This window comes from Macrotis lagotis, chromosome 2 (assembly GCF_037893015.1).
Source record: "Macrotis lagotis isolate mMagLag1 chromosome 2, bilby.v1.9.chrom.fasta, whole genome shotgun sequence".
In the NCBI taxonomy this organism is placed as follows: domain Eukaryota; kingdom Metazoa; phylum Chordata; class Mammalia; order Peramelemorphia; family Peramelidae; genus Macrotis; species Macrotis lagotis.
Window position 1 is genome coordinate 297,208,856 of NC_133659.1, and position 23,590 is coordinate 297,232,445.

The 23,590-nt window shown below is 35.1% G+C and overlaps 1 protein-coding gene across 1 annotated transcript in view; it reads right to left on the bottom strand.

Annotated features, from left to right (window-relative positions):
• Nucleotides 1-23,388, bottom strand: part of LOC141515163 (liprin-alpha-2-like) — a 155,945-nt gene extending 132,557 nt beyond the window's left edge. Inside the window, exons 1-2 of the mRNA XM_074226522.1 lie at nt 23,300-23,388; nt 10,219-10,469 (exon numbers count right to left, since the gene is read on the bottom strand). Coding sequence (XP_074082623.1) covers nt 10,219-10,467 — 249 coding nt within the window. The 5' untranslated portion in view covers nt 10,468-10,469; nt 23,300-23,388. The remainder of the gene's footprint in view (nt 1-10,218; nt 10,470-23,299) is intronic.
• Nucleotides 23,389-23,590: the final 202 nt, after the last annotated feature.

Sequence of the window (23,590 nt, forward strand, 5' to 3'; positions counted from 1 at the left end):
TTCAATATTTTGAATGAGGCAGATGCAAAAAAGCAAAGAAATACTGCAACCATATGCATTGTTCATCATCTCAACAGCCCCAAATAATTACTACACTATCATTTGATAGTCTTGTAAAAAAAACTCATAGGTATTAGGATTGTAAATATTTTTATTATTGTTGTTGTTCAGTCATTTCAATGGTATGGGACTCTTCTTGACTCCATTGGGGATTTTCTTGGCAAAGATTCATTTTCTACTCCAGCCCATTTTACAGATAAGGAAATGGAGGTAAACAGTGCTAAGTGACTTGCTCAGTATCACTTAGTATCTGAGGTTGGACGTGAATTCAGAAAGATGCGTTTTTCAGACTCCTGGTCAGTACTGTATCCACTATGCCACCTAGTATTTACTCTTATATTCCCAGAGAAAGTCCAATATAACACATAACATTTTTGAAGACAAAAAATCAAATATAAGAGGCGGGGAAATTATCACAACTAATAAATATTTTGAAAACTTCAGGAAGGCTTTTTTGATTTAAAAACCAATTAAGGGCGGCTAGGTGGCGTAGTGGATAAAGCACTGGCGCTGAAGTCAGGAGTACCTGGGTTCAAATCCCGTCTCAGACACTTAATTATTACCTAGCTGGGTGGCCTTGGGAAAGCCACTTAACCCTGTTTGCCTTGCAAAAAACCCTAAAAAAAAATCAATTAACCCTCCCCCACAAATCTCCTCCTCCAAGGAAAAAAAATAAACAAGGACAAATGTTGCATTACTCTTAGTTTCTATTTCCCAAAGTATGAGCTCTTTAAAAGAAAGGACAGGTTTTGTCTTTCAGTTTTATTTCCAACATTTGCTAGAGTTTTTGACACAGCCTGTGCTTAATGAATACTTCCTGAATTGGCTTGTTATTTTTTGAAGTAGTAGAAGGGGGGGAATGTTAAGAAACTACTAAAATAAACAATTTTAGATAGTCTCAAGTAAAGCACCCTGAATTGAAAAGTTTAAATCTTCTTCTCCTATTTGATATTCTCTAAATAATTTTCTCTGGATTTCAACATGGGAAAATTTTTAATTCTTTATTTTTTTCCCTAAGCTCTACCTTATATTTATTATTATTATTATTATTATTATTAAATTTATTTTTATTTCCTTCTAGCTGAATTCCTGATAGGTTTATATACTGGAGTCCATGAATGCTGCTCTAGAATCATTCCAAAAGATGGCTATGTAGCAATGTGAAAATTAATACTTCTTGCATAATACTCTCTGATCCTTAGAGTGGATGCATGAATAATGGGGTTTTATTGAACCGTGAAAGTTTATTCCATCATTACTCTACGTGAATAATTCCTCTTTCTGTTAAGTAGTCTCACTCTTCATCCTAATCTCCAGTCTTACAACATGAAGCAAATGAAGTTGGCCATATCATAAACTTCTCAAACTGAATATTTCTAAAAGAGAATTCAATAACATCACTTCAACTCCTAATTTTTGTTTCAGCACTACCAACCCTCTAGATACATCATTTGAAATACCTAAAACATCCCTATTTATGAATTTTCTCTCACTTTTCCTATCCCCAAACTGTCATCTTGTCAATTATACCTTTATGATATATCTCATCTATTTGTTTTGATCTCTTACTCTCAAAAGAATAAAGCCTCTTAAGTACCAGGTGTGAGGTACCTTTTCCAAGTGCTATTTTTGTTAATCTCACTCCACCCTCCATTCTTGCTTCTGTGCTTGTTTTTTTAGAAATGTTAGTGCATAAGAAGAACAGTACCAAATGGAAGTAGTATTGTGAAGTAAGAGTCACAATATGCCCTAAACTTGTAGAGACTGCTTAGTGGCTCACCCTTTGGTTCTTTTCATTATCAGTCTCTATTTTTAAATTTACTTCATTCTATTTCTCATTCTAGCATCCCTTATAGATCAGAAACTGGCTACCTTCAGAGTCTCATAAATCCCATCTCTAGAGATAAGATGCTGTGGAAGCAGGTATAACTCTAGAAGGTAGAACTCTATTCACTAAATAAATTAATTTATTAATAAATAAACAATAAACAAATAATAAAAAAAGAAAATGTTTCCTAAGGTATAAATTCATACCAAAGGAAATCCATCTTAAGCTCCTTGCTACTTACTAAGATATATCTCCTCTCTCAAGAGAATTTTCTTTACGGAAACCTTTTCTTTGTTATAAAACAGGATTCCTTTTTCTACTTAACCTCCCCCACCCTGGCCCATGTAAGTCTTTTCTGCCATTACATAATTCCCACTCTTGAGAGTGAAGGAAAAAATGACCTCTTGAGAGGTTATTAACCCATTAATATATACCTATATACTCTGTGAGGATACATTACCTATTTCTCATTTTCTCTTTTTTCCCTCTCTTCCTCTTCAGGTAACTTGATTCACTTATAAGTGACCATGGATAATTGGACTATAAAGTGTTGGTATTATTATCAATAATTGACATTTAAATAGAATTGTGTTGTTTTACAATAATTTTCTCAATTGGCCTTTACAATAACCTTGGTTATTGCTATTATTATCTGCATTTTACAGATGTGAGACAAAAAAGTGACTTGCCCAGAGTCACACAGCTAATAAATGTCTGAGAAAGGATTTTAACTCAGGACTTCCCACTCCCTTGAACTCCAAGGCTATTTAGGATATTTGTTTCTCAATATTTGTTTGGGATATTTGTAAGTCAAATAACTTGCTCTTTTTAATTTTTTTCAATACTACCTCAAATTCTTTTTTTGGTGAATGGAACTTTTCTTATTTATTTATTTTTGGTGAGTATTAGACTAGGTTTCTCAGGATATTACTTGAAATTATCATTTGACCTCCTCTGGATTTTGCTGGAACATTGTACACTTTTCCAATATCTTCTAAAATTTTTCTAGTTTTTTTTTTCTTTTTTTTGCAAGGCAAATGGGGTTAAGTGGCTTGCCCAAGGCCAGACAGGTAGGTAATTATTAAGTGTCTGAGACCGGATTTGAACCCAGGTACTCCTGACTCCAGGGCCGGTGCTCTATCCACTGTACCACCTAGACACCCGCTGATGCACACATTTCTTAGACAGATATACTGGGTGATCTCACCTTTCTTAAGTTGGAAGATATGTGGGAAAATATATCTAGTTGTGTTCCTGAATCTCAACATCATTCTATTTTTATAAAAGAAGGCAAACACTGGAATTAGGAAGACCTCAGTTTAAATGTGACCTCAGACACTTACTAACTCTATGACCCTGGACAGTCTTTTATGGCTCTTTGCCTCAGTTTCCTCATCTGTAGAATGAGCTGGAGATGCAAATGGTAAACTACTCCAGAATATCTACTAAGAAAACTACAAACTGGTCTCAAAGAATCAGGCACAACTAAGACCTTTCAATAACAGCAACAACAACACAGTAATATCAAATTTTCTTCAAATCTGTGTTCAATTTATTGTTCCTACATAGTTGAATATCTACGACATATGCACTAATAGATTAACTCTATGGATTGTTTATCCAGCACCCCATCCAACTATATACTGAGACACCAGACATTAATTAGCTTGGTCATTTATCTTTTCCCATCACCATCAGCAAACTATTCTCTAGAATTCAAAGTCCCTTTCTTTTTCTCAGGGAAATTAATCCATTTAGTTTTGAGATTTGCCTTGAGTTAGAGCCGCTTAAAGATTTGAGTCACTGAATCAATTCACATTTTAAACCTGAATAACTAGGCAATAACATATATTTTATTTTACCTCATAATTGGTCAGGGCCAAGTAAGTCTTAGTGGAAATATTACCATCTGCTTTTCAACCCCTCCTTCCTATTTTCCATCTCCTGTTTAGGGCACAATGATCAAATTAATATTAGCATTGTTAACCAGAAATGCTGATCACCTATTCTGTCGCTCTAATTTAAGTGTAGCAGCAAACTTCTTATAGCTCTATTCAATCTCTGTGGCTAGTTATACCAAAGTTCTTTTACCTTGCAATGACTCCTCTATACATTTCTTCATTTACTATAAAATAAGTTCTTAAGGGTCACTATAATGGCATTGGAAATTTTGTTTATTAAAGGTTAGCACTAAAAATGTTAAGTCAAAATGGGAGTGAATCTTATGCATGGAGATGGATACTGTGGTGCAGTGTTGGTATTTTTATTTCTTTTGACCTTCTTTTCATGTGACATCCTTTTGGAGTTCCTGGAGTTGACTGTTGCAGTGATTTGGGAGTGAGGTATGTGTCATTAAATTAAAAATGCTCCTCTATAGTATTTGAAATGGAACAGTCACCCTGCTAACTAGGCAACAGGCATTCATTTCTTCATTTTTATTCCTTTATGGAAAGTTACCCAGTAGTTTGGTAATCTTTGCTCCAAAATATTATCTGACTTCTTTATTTTTGTTTTAAATTTTAATTTTTAACTATAAAGGGGGTTTTTAGTTTCAAGGGAAAGGATTTTGCTATTTTTCCTTCAGAAATAATTAGGATATAATATCAAAAGGCATCATTAAAATATATTGAATTATTTTTAAATGACAGTCCATTACATCAAATGTTATTCCTATAATTTTGAAACAAATGACCCCAAAGTAAAAATAAATATTGACAATTCAGTGCTTCATAATATATATATGTATATATGTATATTCATATATATATATATATATATATATATATATATATATATATATTTATATATATTCCTATATATATTACTGTCTGGTATGAAAAAGAAAATTCAAGAATTTCTGAATGACTAAAAGATAGGGTACCTAATTTTAAAGAAATAGTTTGAAAACTGTATTTCAATATAACTTATTTTTTTTTGTAATCCTTAATAGTTTTGGTTTGGGGGTGTTTTTCCTCTCCAAATCCAATCCGTTTTAAATGATTTCAAAATTAGTGTTTCCTTTTATGTTTCCTTTTATCATTACAATTAACTGATTACTTCATTTGTTCCCATTCCTATAGTTAATTTCACCTTACCATGTTAACAAGGACAAAAAAAGAGAAGTGCAAGTGGTAACAAGAAATAGTTATAAAGTAGTGCAAGCTAATCTAATATTTTTTAAAGGCATCATGCAAATACAAGATCGAATTCTACTTTCAAGGAATAAGAACCAACTTCTCTGGGAAAGCCCTATGTTATGCCATATGAGACTTCATTTGTAGAATACCAGAACTTTCCCCACGCAAAGGCTTCCTCCCAATTGGACATGAATCAAATGCAATTCATAAGGTTTGCATTTAACTGCCTCTGAAAGAAAGATATTATCCATCCACTTTGCCTTATCTTTAACTGAGAATCAGGGATTAAAAAAAAAAGACCAAGAGATTTTAAACAGTGATATTCAAAAATACTCGCCTCAGGTTAAGTTCTTATAAGTAGACTGCTGGAGTTCAGCAGAACCAGCAGAGAAAGAACAAGTCTTCAACATGACAGCCTTTTTTCACCTCAAAACAAAGCTGGATATATCTCACCCTTCCAAATCACCCAGAATTCAGCTCTAAGAACTCCAAAAAAAAAAAAATTCCACATGAAAAAGAGCTCAAAAGACACTACAATACCAACACTGCACCACAGCTTTTAGTCCCATACAGATATGAAATAAAGCAATATTCATTCATGCTGGAAATGGAATAACCTGTTGTTAACAGTTACTAAATCAAAGTTTTAGTTTGCAAATAAATATCTTCAAAAAGATAGAATATGATACATGCATGAGTACAGTTCAAAAATTATTTTACATTCTATTCCATTCTAGAATTCCAAAGGAATTTGCATTCACATTATAGTCTTCCTGTCCTTGCCCTGAAAAATAACAGTAAGAAATTCTTCAAATCTTCTCTAACATTGGTCAAGAGAACTGGTCCTGGACCTGGTGGTCTTAGGTATTTACTAACTTTGCGACCCTAAACTTCACATGTCTCAGTTTCCTCATCTGTAAAATGAATATAATGATAACACCTACCTCCCAGGACTATTGTGGGGATCAAAAGATTTAATGCTTGGCAAATCTTAAAGATATAGATTAATGGATAGATGGAGAGATGGATAAATAGATATCCTTATACAGTTTTAGGTACATATATATATGCACGCAAATATGTATAAGGATATTTATGGATATATTTATATACATATATTGTTATAGATGTAGATAGGTTTAGCAGTTAGGTGGTGCAATGGGTAGAGTGTTGGGTCTGGAGTCAGAAACTCTCCCTTTCCTAAGTACAAATTTTTCTTCAGACATTTACTAGCTGTGAAACCATAGGTAAGTCATTTAACCCTGTTTGCCTGAGTGTTCTCATCCATACAATGAGCTGGAGAAGGAAAATGCTTCAGTATCTTTGCCAAGATAACCCACAAAAGGGGGTCATGAATACTTTGATATGAATAAAAATGACTGAAAAACAATATACATATGTACATATATGTACATAGGATATATTCATTATTTATTATATGTAAATATATACAAACAAAATCCATGTACATATAATATATATTAAATAAAATATATGTATAATGTTGTGTATGTTAAATATGTTATATGCAATATATTTAAATATAAATAAAATATATGTTAATATATGTTTATATATTTACAGATGAATATACCCATTTGCTAGTTTTTAACAGTTATTGAGAAATAAATTGTGAAGTAGGCATTTCATATATTATTTAGATTATTATAATTAAAAGGTCTTGACTCTGGTAGAAACAAAACCATGTTTAGTGGCAAAAAGATCCAACAATGACTATCCTGACCTCTTTATACTTGCAAATATTCTGCAATTCTTGTTCAGGTTTCTACATATATAAAATATTTGTCCTCATCAAGAAAACTATTCACTTATCCAGTAATATATTATGCTTCTACTTAATTGTTGATTTTTCTCACAATGTTTTTCATTATCTTTTAATTAGCCCCATTGAAGTAGGTGGGCATAAAATCAAATTTATCAAAACTGGATTCTAAAGTTCAGCAGTTTGGGAACGTTACTTGGTTTCTTAGTGTAGCAAGATCATTGATTATTTTTCTGAATTCTGACAATCAATGTAAGTATTCTATTGGAGAACAAAATATGTATTGATATTCTACTGATCTGGGGGAGGTAGGGCAGCTAGGAGGTATAGTGTAAAAAAGCAGTGGACTTGGAATCAGGAAGACTTATCTTGAAATCAAATTTTAGGGTCACAGAGCAGATAAGTGTCTGAGTGAGGCCAGATTTGAATTCATGAAGATGAGTCTTCCTGATTCCAAGCCTAGTGTCTGTTCCACTGTGACACCTAATTGCTTACTAGATTTACAGGGTTGAGGTAGATAAGAATGAAAGAATGAGAAGTAGGAGTTAGGGGTTGGTATAATTCACCATCATAGGGATTGGATGAAAACCAACCTCCTCCCCCACCCGCACCTAAATATGCCCTTGATCTTATTTAATTCTCAACTTCTGAGCAGATTATCTTCACTCTCATCATAGTCTTTTGGTGGGGGCAGAAATTCACTAGAACTTACAACCCCTTCACACTACTCTCCTCTGTCTTGCTCCATTTTCACAGACAAATTCCTGGAGATAAAAGCGAAGAAACAAACCAACCTCTGGACACTTGTGGTTTCCATTTCCTTTCATTTCTCTTCTCATTACATTCAGCCAGAATTCTAATTTCAACCCTCATCTGAAATTACCCTCTGCAAAGCTATCTGTGAACGCATAATGACCAAATCCAATGATCTTTTCTCAGTCCTCATCCTTTGTGACTTCTCTAAACTCTTTGAACCTAATCACCATTCTCACTGGCTAAATATTGCCTTCTCTCTGGGCTTTCATGATACTCTCCTCATCTCACTGTTTTCAGTCTCCTCTGCTGCTTCATAATTCATGTTGTTCCCACCAAATATTGTGGAAGGCTTCTATGCGCCTCCTTTCCTTTTTTCTCTGCATACTCCTTCTCAAGGTCCTCATCAAAGCCTATGGGTTTACCTCTCTCTAATGCTAATGAGTCCAGATTTTTATAACTAGTCATATTATTATCTCTGACTTTCAGCTCCATGTCACTAACTTCCATAGAACATTGATCTTTCTCCATTTTATGGTACCTACCCTCTTCTCAATGATATTCCAAAGATAACTAAAAGTACCCCCCATTTCTATCAGAAGCCCCCGATGTCATTTTATCCAGTGCTACTGACAAATTCATTGAAAGCAGGGATGTTTTTAAGTATTTTCCCTTAACATTTTTCAAGAGAGATTTTCATTAGCATGAGGACTACTAAAGATATCTGATAAAATATTTGTGAACTTTGAGGATTAAAATAGATAAAATGTATTCACTCTATCAGCAAGAATATAATTAGGAGATATATATATATATATATATATATATATATATATATATATATAATTACACTATCATTAACTATTTGCCTTTTTGTCCAAACAAAGGAATAGTAACCTTAAAAATTAATCTTTTTATAAAAATATGTAGTTAATACTAATTATGTGCTTTTCTATCAAAAAACCAACTTCATTTAAGTATGTTGCTAGCAAACATTGCTTCCATTTGACTGATGTATCAGAAATTTAAGCATCATGCATCTGTGCATATATCTCTATCTCTATCTCTATCTCTATCTCTATATTAGACATACACAAATACATATCCTTGCCTCATTTAACCTTAAAAATTAATCTTTTTATGAAAATAAGTAGTTAATACTGATTATGTGCTTTTCTATCAAAAAACACAACTTCATTTAAGTATGTTGTTAGCAAACATTGCTTCCATTTGATTGATGTGTCAGAAATTTAAGAATCATGCATCTGTGCATATATCTCTATCTCTATATCTCTATCTCTCTCTCTCTCTCTCTCTCTCTCTCTCTATCTCTATCTCTATCTCTATCTCTATCATCTCTATCTCTATCTCTAACTCTATATAGACATATACAAGTACATTTCCTTGCCTCATTTAGTTCTTCTTTGTCTCTGTTTTTTCCTGTCCTAGAAGTGCAGGGGTTCTCATGGACCCATCCCACTCCTGATGATAGGAGACCTGCTCTATTTCCTACTTGGGTCAGTTAATCCCAACTTAAGAGAAGTAGTGGCCTCCCCTCCCAGTTCACAACTGGATTTAAATTGATTGGATTTAATGAAGATATCCAATAAGCATAGCTCACTGCATGGCAGAACACCAGAGTTCATAAGATCGGTCCCTCTCCACCTTCCTAATAGCTGCGATGATGGGTCTGAGACATAACATCCAACTCCCTTATTTACGTCTGACTACCAACATTCCAAGATTTGAAAGGGACCCCAGTGACTCTAGTAGTCCAACCACTATCTCAACAGAAGTGCTTTCGACAACATCCCTGACAAGCATCATCAAGTCTCCTCTCCAAAATATTTAAAGAAAATAAAACCAGTATTTCCCAAGGCAATGCATTCTGCTTGGGTACAGCTTTAACTGTTAAGATTTTTTGTTCCTTTTATAATTAGCCTACATTGCCTCTCCAGTTTTTGCTGTTAATTCTCTCATCTAGCCCCAATTCAGATCTTTTCTCATAAAAATCTGCTTAAATACTTGATAATTGTTTCCTCTCTCTCTCTCTCTCTCTCTCTCTCTCTCTCTCTCTCTCTCTCTCTCTCTCACACACACACACACACACACACCATCACAACCACTACCACCCCCTTTTCTTATACCTATAAATGTTCTTCTTACTGTCAACAGGTTTCTTAAAATGTGGGGGTCCAGAAATGATTACAATACCCAGATATAGTATGAGCAGAGAAAAGTACATTGGAACTATAATTTCCATAATTTTGGAGGTTATTCTATTATTCTTAGTGCAACCTAAAATGACATATATGTTGACTGGGAACAATACTATGTCAATAACTCTTGAGTCAGTATTCCTCTAAGAAACTGAGGTCTTTTTCTCAAGGTTTTTATGACATGCTCCTAATTTTATATTCATATAGCTGATTTTTTGTTCCTCATAAATAGAATTTTATCTTTTTTATTTTCAATTTATCATAATAAGTGATGTGTTTCCTTCTTGCTGTTTTGCTCCCAACCAACATCCCTGCCAAAGAACAAATCACAGAGGTTAAAATGAATGATAGGATGAGAAAAAATTAGCATTCATAACAATATACATTTTGTTTCATTTTCTACTAGAGTGTGATTATAAGCATGTGATAGAAGCATACCTGTGGAATGGCTGAATTAAGCTGTCGCTGAAGCGAGTCTCGATCATAGATGACATCCTGAAGTCTTTGCTGTGCAAGTGACAAGCTCTCCTGTGTCTCTCGAAGGGTTTCTAGAAGCCGGTCCCTTTCATCTAGCATATTAACCATAAGCTGCTCAAAATGAGAATCCGAGTCCGAGCCACTGCTTTGGGACCCCCTTTGACTCATTGGGGTGTCCTCGTTAATCGTGGGCATCACCTCACACATCATTGCTTAAAGAAAGGAAAGGAAAAGAAAGATCAGTAAAGAGAACACTGTCAGATATATCAGCTCTTTGACATGTATGATTCTGACCTTTTAAAGATTGGCCTTTCGTACTTCAACAGTTTTAATGTTCAGTGTTTCCCTACTGAGATGTTCATCTCTATAGAGGTCACGAAGGTGAAATTTCATTATTGCTACTTCTGAGTCCTGGTATGCACCATTCCCTCCAGTTCTGTCTCTTTATTAAACATATGTGCCTAACTACCTTTAAAAAGAGTTTCAAATTTCACAGATTCTGGAACAAAAAGTTTCACAATGAATTCTCATCACCCAGCACATAAAATTGGGAGCTTCTAGCTCTCTAATCCAGCTAGTTCAATTCCCCCATTTTACATAAGAAGTAGTTGAATTCTAGAGAATCTAAAATGATTTGCTCAAAGATGTGTACATAGGTATGCACAAGCAATTTTCAGAAGAAATCAAAGGTATTAGTAAATAGATGAAAAAAAATGCTCTGAATCACATTAAAACAATTCTGAAGTACCACCTCACATCTACCAGATTAGTGAATGTGACAGAAAAGAAAAATGATAGATATGGGAGGGATGTGAGGAAATTGGGACCCTAATGCACTGTTGGTAGAGTATTGAACTGATCCAACCATTCTGGAGAGCGATTTGGAACTATGTTCAAAGCTCTATAAAACTGAATACCCTTTGAACCAGAAAAATCAATAATAGGTCTGTATCCTAAAGATATCAAAGAAAAAGGTAAAGGACCTATACATATAAAAATATTTATAGCAGTTCTCTGTGGCAAAAAATTGGAAATTGAAGGATTACCCTTCAAATGGGGAATGGCTAAACAAGTTGTGACATATCATCATACTGGAGTTATTTTGGGCTATGAGAAATGATGAGCAGAGTGGTTTCAGAAAGAAATGGGAAGAATTATATGAACTGATGCAAAGTGAGCAGAATTAGAACAGCATTGCTTCAGTAATAGCATTATCATACAATGATCAATTGTGAATAACTTAGCAGCTCTGAACCATACAATGATCCAAGACACTTCCAAAGACTTCATGATAAAACATTGCTATCCAACTCCAGAGAAAGATCTGATGGTGTTCGAGTGCAGATTAAAGGACAGTTTTTTCATTTTCCTCAATTTTCTTGTTTTTTTACAACATGATTAGTATGGAAAATACTTTGTATAATTTCACATGTATAAGTGATAGCACATTTTTTTTGCCTTCACAATGGGTAGGGGAGGGATGGCAGGGAAAGAGAGAATTAATAACTAAATTTTTAAAAATGAGCATTAAAACAATTTTAAAAAAAGAATTTTATACAAATAATTACAAAGAAAACCACACAAGTAATACGGAAGGCACAATTTGAACAAAAACTATACTGTGCCATATCACATTTGAGTAAAAAGACTTAAAATAAAATGTTCACCATCTTAGGCATCCTATCAAAAATGTAACAGAATTGTCTTGTCTCTTCTAAAATGGAATGCAGTAGTCAAAAGCTGACTTGACTAGGTCAGAATATAGCAGGACCATCACCTCCCTCATTCTATATATTATGTTTATGTCACAATATTAACATATTGATGTTGCAGGATACTCAAAGCCCTAGACATTTTTCATAAGAGCTCTTGCTTCCACTTCTTTCCATATTTATCTCTATTAACTTTGATTATTTCTTTGTTGTGTTACCTTAGTAAAACAAGATTCTTATGGATGTAGCTCCTGTCATCCTATTTGACATCAATGCCATTTGCTTATTTCTAACCCAAGCTATATATTCTTTTATCAGCAAAGTGCCAGCCTTCCAAGTTGAGTGGACCTCTGATTCTAGCTAGTTCCACAGAATGATCATACACTAATATTCCATTGATCTATCCACTGAGTTACCCTCTCAGAAAAGGAAATTAGAATATTAAGACTTTAAATGTTTTCATCTGTGCTTTTAAATAGTGCCATGATATCTTTTAGTGATCACTATTTCTATAAGTGTTTATTACCTTAAAATATAGTAAAAAGGATAACTTATTTATAGATTACAGACTCAACTTGTCAACACTTTCTTTTAAACTAAGGGAAAACTTGACTTCAGTTGTAAAGATCCACATTCATTCTTCATGACTTTTCAAAGATTTCTTCAGTAGCATAGCAATTGACTTGGCCAACAAAATCTGATTCTGTTGATTTGAATCCCCTGCAAGTGAGAATATATGCAGTGCCAATCAACAACCATTTATTAAGCATCTACTATATTTCTGGATAGTATGCTAAGAATTAGGCAGAAGGGAAATATCCCTATTCTCAAGAAATTCATATTCTAATGGGGGTAAAACATATAATCAATTATGTACAAAAAAGAAATATACAGGATAAAGTGTTGATGAGACAACCAAATTAAATAACCTAGAGGGAGAAGGAAAGTCCTAAGAAAGAACATGAGGAACACTAGAGTTAGTGGACAGAATCTGGATTGAGATCTGACAAAAGAAAAAGAGAAGTCAAACAGGTAGTAGGAGAAACAGAACTAGAAAGAAGAAGATATCAAGAAAAGAGTACTCAGCAGAGATGGAAGCAACATGAGATTTGAGACAAATGAAAATTGAGAAAATCCTCAGTTATCACGTGTTTTCACACTTTGTTATCCATTTTCATTCAGTCTTTCCCAAAACAGAGATTTTTGACATTGGAAAATCAAGCATGAAAAGTAGAAATTGAATAGTCCAAAGATTTTTGTTTGAAAACATAGTCAACTCCTCTTCTCCAAACAAAGTCACTCAATCTGAAAGGTTAATAGATTTACTTAAGGTCATACAGATAGGAAAGAAGTAGAATGGGCCTTGAAGTCAGATCCATTAACTCCTTTAAAGCTGGACATCTCTCCTTTAAACTTGACTAATTCCTTTGACTTTTAACCTTTCATTATACTTTTTCATCTTATAAGCAGTTAAACACACTCATCGTCACTTTTAAATTTTTAGAAAATCTATTTTATATTGACTGTCCCCAAATATCAACTACTTCCTCACCCCTCATTTTCAATTCAACAAATATCTATAAAATACTTCTCATAGACAAGGTGCATATCAAAAGCATCATGGGATAAGGGATCTAGATTGAGACCTACTAACCTCACTGGGAGGTTTAACCAGGGTCAGAGAAGTCCTACCTCTCAAATATACTGGTTGTGAAACCCTTAAAAATTGCTAAGAGCTCCAAGGAACTTAAACCATAACAGCTATTCATGTTCATTGGTAGACAGTATTTCTTTGGCATGTTCTCTCTACCCTAATGGAGTAAATGAGCTGGAGTAGCCATCAATACATACATAAACACACACACACACACACATATACATAAATTACATAAATACATACATATTTCTATTATATACCTTTATATATATACATACATATATATATATATAAATAATTATTGCTGTTGTTTGTCCTTAGAGAATCAATATCATGGATGTTGTCAGGCTTGTGCGTGAATTGAATTTAAATGAGACAGACTTATACAAAGTCATCATCCTCACTTTCTCTTCCAGAGTCACTGGAGCCTAGTGACAAGACAAAAATCGAGACAACTGGCAATGCCTCAGGATGCAGGAGATAACCTTGGCATCTTTGATGCCTGACTAAGCTCTAAATACTCTACAGCTGCCGTCATAACCATTGGAACAAATTATTCTCCCCTCAGGGGAGGTCTTCACATGCTTGAGATAGACATCACCCTAATAAAACTATGGGTTTGAGGTCTATTGATTACTCTAAAACTGACTTAGTCAAGCTGGCAAAGAAAGTTTACTGGGTGTGAATTCTCTTTATATTATAGTTTCTTGAAGTCACAGGTGAGAGCTGAGTGTTCGATGTACACAAAAGTAGATGAGCAGCCCTAAAGCCTTTATACCAGAGCTCCTAGTCTTCCCTGAACAACCCATATCTATTCACTCTCACTTTCCTAATAAACACACATACATGTATATAGGCACACAATAAACATATACATATGTAAATATTCCTGTACAGATATGCATGCATATAAACACACATGTGTATATAAGACATTATGCTAAGGGTTAGTGACTCAAAGGAGCTCATGTTCTCCTGGGAGCGAGGGGGAACATAGCAGGTATATATAAACTAGTAGGTAACTCCAAGTTGAATTTCCAAAAAGGAGGATTGGTTGGGCCAGATAAGGTTAATCATAGCATTGCCTATGTTTGGACAAATTTCAATGACTTAGGCCTTGAACTGAACCTTGAAGGACAATTCATAGAGGTATATGTCCTCCCTCTTCCATTTTATGTAAACCTGAAGGTTATTAGTAACCTTTAAATTTCCAAAGTCAAAGGCAGTTAAGTGGCATAAGTAGATAGAGTATCTGTCAAAATCTGGAAGACTCAACTTCTCAGTTCAAATCTGGTTTCACACACTTAACTAGCTGTGTACTTGTGGGCGAGCCACTAAATTCTGTTTGCCTCAGTTTCCTCATCTGTAATGCAACCTGCACAAGAAAATGGCAAACCACTATGGTATCTTTGCCAAGAAAATCTCAATATTCCCAAAAAAATAAGACAAGAGTCGGACTAAACACCAACAACAAATTGCCACAGTCATTGAGGTCTTTCCTCAGTTCTTTTCCTTCTTGAAGGTCACTAAGTGAAGCAATAGATAGAAGCCTGAAACTTAAGTTAAAGAGAAATAAATTTAAATCCAGTCTTAGACTGTGCGACCCTTGCTAGTCACTTAACAGCTGCTTACCTCAGTTTCCCTATCTGTAAAATGGAGACACAGCACAATTCCTGGAACATAACAAGTAATTATTCACTTCTTTCCTTCATTAACCATCATCTTACTTGAAACTCTTGAAACTCTCCTTTAGCTATCATGATACTATTCTCTTTCTATATTGGGCCAGGACCTTCTCAGTCTTACTAGATATTTTTCACCATGTATTTCCTATGTATTTTGTGCTCCAAGATCATTTTCAATATTAAGGTTCATATAGCATGTTTATCTATAAAAACCTAGATATGAGCCATTTGGCTCCTGAAAAAGAGTCTTCTGACTCTTCCTTCTGATATCTCACCCACCTAATTGGCAGGTCTTGTTGCTTCTTCTTTGGCATATTTTCCCACCTCTTCTCCTCTTTAGTTATACAACTTGAATAGAATCTTACCTGTCAACTTCAATTGTGATTAACTTCTAATTCCTCTCCTTGCCTTTTGACTATGTTGCCAAAATAACCTTTAGGAATTAAGTCTCCAGCTCAAAATAAAAACAACAAAATAAATCAAAACAAAACAAAACAAAACAAAACCAACCAACCAAACAAGCAAAAACAATCCTCCCAGGCTCCTTGTTGCTACAGAATAAAAATATGAATTGTATAGACTGGTGGCAAGAGACCCCCACAATCTGGTTTCAAGCTCTTTTTGCTATGCACAACATTACCCTTCAGTGTACTGTGTCCCCCCCAAAACTCAACAATTTGCCAAGAAAACTCTAACTGTAATCATAAAGAGTTGGAAATGGCTGAACCAGTGAATGAGACCAAGTCCCAATATAGAAAGAGAACAGTATCATGGTAGCTATTAGAGGAGAATATACCAAGAAAGATGTGATAGTCAATTAGTGCCAGATTTCATAGAATGGTCAACAAAAGAACAAAGGAAAGAAACCAGCATTTGTTAAGAGTCTATGTTGTTCTATGCACTATACTAACCACTTTACAATTGTACCAGTGTTTGATCCTCACAAAACCCTGAGAGGTAATTGCTATTATTAGCCTTACTTTATATTTGAGGAAATGTAGGCAAATAAACATTATAAAACTTGTCCAGGGTGACCAAACTAACAAGTATCTGAGGCTAGATTTGAACTCAGGTCTTTTTCTGACTCCAGGCTCAACTTTTTATCTACTTTGCTACCTAGCTGCCTCTGAATATACTAAGCTATAATCACACAAATCATTCTTCAATGTGTAAAATAAAACTTCCAGGTCTCTCTCTCTCTTTCTCTGTAGAAATTCACCTCTTCCTTCTTCTTTCATTGACTTATTTATGAAACCATTTCTGATTTTGCTTTTCCCATCACTTCCCTCCACTTCCTGATATAAATATGTATACATATGTATGTGTATATATACATATATTACCAAAATCTATCTATATCTATCTGTCTATATCTATCTATCTATCTATTATATATATAGGATCAAGGGGGGAAGGAGAGAAGAGAGAAAGAGAGAGAGAGAGAGAGAGAAAGAGAGAGAGAGAGAGAGAGAGAGAGAGAGAGAGAGAGAGAGAGGATATTTCTCTCTTTAACTTTCTTATGGCATTGGTTTTCTATCCAGTAAAAATCAACTCTGTCACACTAAGTTATTTCTAAATCTTATCTTGGAATTTCCTCAGGAGAGAGTACACTCCCTGAGACCAGGGACTACTTTTATTTTGTATTTCAATGTCTCAGCACTTAGCATAGTGTTCTGCAGAGAATAAGAATTTGATCAATATTTGTTGAATTGACACAGTCAGTAAATGTTATAACTACACTTAGACATTAACTCTATAAAAAATGTAGACATATTTGTCCAGATTATGATGTACAGATGTATAGGACTGGAGAGCTGAAGTATCTTAAAAAAATTAAGAATTTCAATCTCCAACATGTAGATTTTTTTTAAAGCCCACAGGGGTGATTTTTTCTTCTCAGATTTATACAGAGGGTTAGTGACAGAGTTGGCCCTAAACCCAAGGACTCCTGGCTCTCAGCCTAATGTTCATTCCATTCCATCATATCATGGACTCTATATGTTCATGCAATCTAACTTCCCTAAATGTTCTAAAAAGTCAAAGCCATAAACAAGCCATATTTGATCTATTAACTTCACATTGTCTCTACTAGTAATAAACTATTAGATGACAAAAGTCTTGAATTAGTCCACATTTCTATCTGCCTAATTAATTTTATTTCTACAGTTTTCTCAAGTCTATCAACTCCTTCCCATTTCCACAGCAAATATATTCCATAGGTCTTTTCCTCATCACTTTTCCCCTGGACTCTTATTTTTGCTTCCTAGCAAGTCTTCTACCTCTTTTTTTCCCCCTCTACTTTCCTCCTCTCACAATCAGAGTAGGCTTTGTACTAAGATATTGAATGCAAAGTGCTTTGACGAAACTTAAAGGACCATTTAAGTTCTGGTCCTGGAACTCCCCTTCTCAAAAACATTCAATGGATCCCCATTATCTACTGACCTAAACATTAAACTATTTTATCCTGACATTTTCAAAGAATTCCAAAGCCTCTCCTCTTTCTATTCTCCATTGCTTCTTTTTCATTACCCTATAGCTAAATTAAAGTAGACTACTCATTATTTTCACCATATTCGGTTTCTGATCATCATAATATGTCTGTAATGAACTCTTTTCTCCACCCCTCTAGCTGATTAACTCTTTTGAATTATTCCCCAAATCAGGAGCTACTATTTCACCTTTAGGTTTCTCCCCTTTTCCAATCCCTCCCCAGGTGAGTGTTCTCTCTCCTTCATCATAGTTCTCATAGTATATATCACCTGTTGCACTTATTCTAGGCACCTTATACCATTTTTATACATATATATCTTATTCCCCTTCACCCTTTAAGTTTTTAGGACCCTGAGGGTAGGAATTTCATTACCTCTTAATCTTTGCTTTTCTTTAGCATAGCATTTCACACTTAGGGAGCAAATATTTAAAACATAGTTATTAAAATCAGTTCCAAATCAACACATCTATGTATTATTCAAATAAGTGGCGTTTCAATCAGAATTTGTATTTCTCTACTGCCACATATCATAAACTCTCCACATGGGAAAAGACAAAACTTTGAATTGCTGACCCTTCCACACAGTTCCTTCCTGTCACTTCAGAGAGAAAATCTTCACTCCAGTGGTCAAGACTCTTTGCAAAGAAACTCTGTACTGAGCCAGCCTTATGTGATGATGGTAGTTTCTCTATCACAGGATCCAAAATTTAAAGCCAGTCTAACTTGGTAATGGCTGGCACAGATATTGCCCTTCTGGCATTGCCTTTGAGAATAAAAAGTCGCCTCTACACCATGATGAGGAATGAGAATAAGGATTTATTTTTTGACACAAGATGAATAAATTTAAAGGCAAATTTACATATGGGAAAAATTCTTCCCAATATGACTCTAGCTATGATTCAACCTATTTTTAGTTTCTTCATAATTTTATGAGATCAAAAATTTTGAGACTGAAAGACTTTTTTATTCAATCATTTGACAGGCATCTTTGACTATTCATGATCCCATTTGGGGTTTTCTGGGCAAAGATACTAAAGTGGTTTGCCATTTCCTTTTTACTGCCAAAGGGATTTTAGAAATCACCTTTTCTAATCTCTTTATGTTGTAGATGAAGAAAATGAATGATTAAGTGACTTGCCCAATGTCACATGTTTACTAAGAGGTAGACTAAAGATTTGAACCCTTGACCCATTGGTTAGTAAACATAGTCTAGAACCTGTATTTTCTATCATAGTTTAGGGGACAACCCAACAGCCATCAAGAGTTGAAATAAATATTGACAAAGGTCACAAAAGCTTTTAGAATTCTTCACCAAAGTTTTAATGTTCCACAATTTCCCATTTATTACAATGCAGTTTTTCTTGTACTTTCAATAACAAGTAAAAATTGCTACCAATTCATACATAGGAATTTGGGTATAGTAAAATCTTGTCTGATTATTTGAATAGTATCCTCTAACTTAAAACTATGACAGTTCATCATTCTATTTAAATAAACTCTCTTAGGTGCCATTCCATTCAGGTCATCTTCTTGAAAAGGAAGGAGGTCAAACTCCAAAGATCTCACACTAGTTACTTATTTTAATCATTCCTTTGTAAAAAATGGGTTATTGGTGAAAGAACTCAATTGTTTACAAGTGCATTAGTCAAAATGAAGAAGAGATCCTTGATATGGAGTCATAGGACCCAGGTTCAAAGTCTTGGTCCTGACACTTACCTACCTGTGTCACCTTGAACAAGACTTTTCAATTTACAGTGCTTCAGCTTACTCAAATGTAGAATGAGGGAATCAAACTAGACATCCTAAAATGTTCTTGCTAGTTTGATAGATAAGAAGAGCCTATGTTTCTTAATTGCCCTAATTTATGAAAGAGAATACAGACACTTTGGAAAAAATATACATGAATGAATTTTGAACCATATCAAAGTGTCCACCATACACTATATGGTGAAAGCAGGTCCCAGAAGTCTTAGTGTCATTTTAAGCTACTTAAATTTTGTCACATTATTAGTAGCTTTAAACTCCATTAAAACTTTTGGGACACTTTAGATAGAAAGACAGAGTAACGGAGACATATTTTTGATCCATCATCAGAGAGGGGAAGGATATAAAGCATATTATTCATAATTTTAAAGAAGTCAGAATTTTCCAATACAGAAAAAGATGCCAAGTTAGTGAGGTTTTTTTTTTTAAGTAACAGCATGAAAAACAGAAAAGTGAAAAAAAAAATTATGACCAGCAAAAATATCTCACATTTGAACACTGAATAAATAATTACACATTACTTTCTTCACTGAAGTTCTGAAATAAGGTAAATACCATATCACCATTTCACAGATGAGGAAGCTGAAGTTTATATATCCCTTTTTTCCCCACAGCTAGCAAGGGTCAGAGGAAGGACTTATTAATGGGGTCTTGTGGCTATAAAACTACTATTTTTGCTTGTTGTAAATGTTGGTTGAAAATTTTTTTAATTTTTTTTTGTGCTATATTTAATATTCTCTGTATCTTAAGATTGCCCATATATGGGTTTAGATCATCATATTTTACGGATTAAATTGACTACCTTGGGGAACAATTTCCAGAAATATCGACCATGAATTGGCCTGTTCTTTTAAGTTTTAGAGTTGTCTGAGATTCACAAATATGCTAAGTGAATTGCGCATAATTTTGCAGAAAATAAATCAATGACAGAATTTGAACTCAGGTCTTCCTGTCTAGAGATTAGAACTTTCAACAACAAATCACGATGCTTTTAGCAAAGCTCAAAGAAAGGGTTCTTTATTCTTCAATAATCTGACAACTCCCAATGGTAAAAAGATAGCATTTTGAATTATTCTCATCTTTACCTACCAATCTCATCTTTACCTACTATCAGGGAAAAGAATAAAGGATGAAATAAGTACCTCCAAAATTTACTTTACAAAATTAAGGAATAGCAATATATGGGATGCTCTGACAGTTCAATATTCAAAACTATTAGCACACAGGCCATGCATGAAATTAATATACTGCATTCCTCTGCCAGCCTCAAAAATAATCCTAAGAGACCCACATTATTTTCTTTCTAGTACTTAAGGTCAAAACCAAGTCTTAGGCCACAGAAAATTAAAATTCTCTGACAGCATCTACTAAGGAGAAACCATTTGAATTGCTCGGTAAAATGGCTAAAAGAGTAGAGAGACATAAAAGTTCATTATTTTATTACCCAAGTCATTCATTACTTGCTTGAAAAACCAAATGATAAAACTTGATTTTTTCTCCAATTATTTTAACTAAAATAAATTAAAGAAAACCAAAGAGTACAATCAAACTGCTGTTAATTCTTTCAGATTGACATTTAAAAAGAAGATAAACTGATCTTTTGACTTTTTTTTAATTAATTAATTTATTTTTTTTGGGGGGGGGGTTTGCAAGAGATTGGGATTAAGTGACCTGCCCAAGGTCACACACAGCTAGGTAATTATCAAGTGACTGAGGCTGAATTTGAATTCAGGTCCTCCTGACTCTGGGGTCAGTGCTCTATCCTCTATACCACCTAGCTGCCCCCACAGAATCACTCTTAATCTTCTCAAAATACTATTAGATTTAAAAAAAATTGGCTCAATTGCATTATAGCTACTCTATAACCAAACAACTTTTAGACCAATAACATAAAACTAGCCTTTCACTTTCTCAACCAGAGATATCTTTTTCATGCAAGGCAATCTAACCCCTCTACAAAAGGTGGGCACATTTTCTTCTTGGCTGATTTTGCCTCAATGACAAAATATTAGTTTCATTGGATGTGCCAACATTCCCCACTCAGAAATCCCGATATGCCACCATTACTGGTTACTTGGGAGATAAAGTAAGTAAATGATATATTTGCTTCCCTAAACTTTCAGGATATCTAAAAGATTGTAAAGAATTTTACCTGGAACTAAAAAAAAAAAAAACAGTAAAAAGCACTATGTATCATTCTCATATATTTAAGATATGTTTGTATTATCAAATTAGATATATCTCAAAATATATAAAAATACATGACAAAAGCAAGCTAAACATTGGTCCTGTTCTTTAAGTTAAAGTCCTTGTGCTTCATCAGTTTTTTTTTAAAGAATGCAATAGAAAAAGGGGGAGGAATGATAATAAAATAAAAAGACCATGCCACCAAGAAAAAAATAGAATAAAATTAACCACTTTCATGTATAAGCTTCATTTGGTATATAAGCACTGGGAGTCTTTCTAATAAATGTCATCATTTGAGACTATGCTTGCCATATTCCCTGAATGCATCCCTCTGTTTTTAGGGGTAGTTTATCAATTTAGATAGATTGAACAATTTAAAGAGTTAATTTCAGAATGGCTGATAGTTGAAGTAATTTGCATGACTTTTGGGGATCTTCACCCCTCCTCTCATCTTATTACTTATGACTTTTCAATGCAAGTTTGACAATTGGAAAGTTCCCTCTTGGATAGCAGGGAAGGACATGTTTAAAATTTGCTATAAAATTCTGAAATACTATATAACATTGCATATCAATCTATTTGGTACTGCTTTCACTAGATAACTCAGATCAAATTCGGGAGTTAGAAGTATCCTTCATGGGGCAGGGACTGGTGAGGAAGAAAATCCGTGACCGGTGCTTGAATTGGCCTTGAAGAATTTCCATTTCTCCAAAATGGAAAAGCAGGAAAACCGTTCCTCTGACCATAACCTTGACTGCCTTTCAAATGTCTCTCTAGTCTCCAAATAAAAGTTTTGGATGCCAGTTGGACTTCAGGACTTTAGAATGGAAAGTGATCGTTTTCTGTCCATTCCAGCAGTGCAAGGAGGACCTATTCAGATATGATATAGATTATTACAAAGACTTAAACTCCTTGATGGATGTCATTGAATCTTTCCATCTCAATAGCTCATGAGATTTTTCAAACTCATGAAAGGCAAGGAGGTAGTTATTGTTAAGGATGAGTTGCTACCGCCAAGGTTTATTCTAAAGAACCCCATGGGCTCCACCTCAGTTACCCTACCGGGAGTGAGGAATTCAGCAAGAGAGAATCTTTGCCATTGTCTGAGTGGCATTGCATGCATATTCCTCCCCCTACTTTAACTCTTTGAGGTCTTCCAGAGAGGAGACTGTCATTTCCAAGGGAATCATTTCCCACTTTCTGCACCCCAGCGATGAGCACATGTCCTCATACTCCCTGGGCCAGCCCCCTTCCCTTTCCAACTCCCCTGGACATCAAACCGAGCGGCCACACCCCCCCCACCCAGAAGTTGACTTCACGATGCCCACAAAAATTCAGTAGCCAGCATCAATCAGGGTGAGGGGCGAGGGCAAAGAAGTAAGGGAAGTGGGAAAGGAGGGGAAGAAAGGGGAAGGAGAAATGGAGGGGGCTGGAGCCCCCAATCAGGAGGAATCCTGTATTGCATCCCTCTTCCCTGGGGGTGGGGTGGGGCCGGGGGGTGGAGGAAGAAGGAAGCGCGCGTGGAGCTCTCCGGGAGATTTGGTACCTAATGCCTGCCTTTTGGCGTCTGCCTCTTCAATGGATCAATGACACCCGCAGTCTCGCCGGCTTGCTGGGGGGCTGGGGGGATTGGGGGGTGGCGGCTCACGCCGGGCGCTCCCGGCCCGTTTCCCTAGCAAGGGCAGGAGGAAGGTGGCTCAGAGCAAGCCCCGGCCCCAGCGCCCGGCCGGCAAGGGTCTGGCCCCGGAGGCGGCGGCAGCATCCCGGCATCTTCCTCTGGCTCCGCCGCCGTCAGCAGCCGAGAGGAGAAGCGTCCATCGGAAAAATGGCATATTAC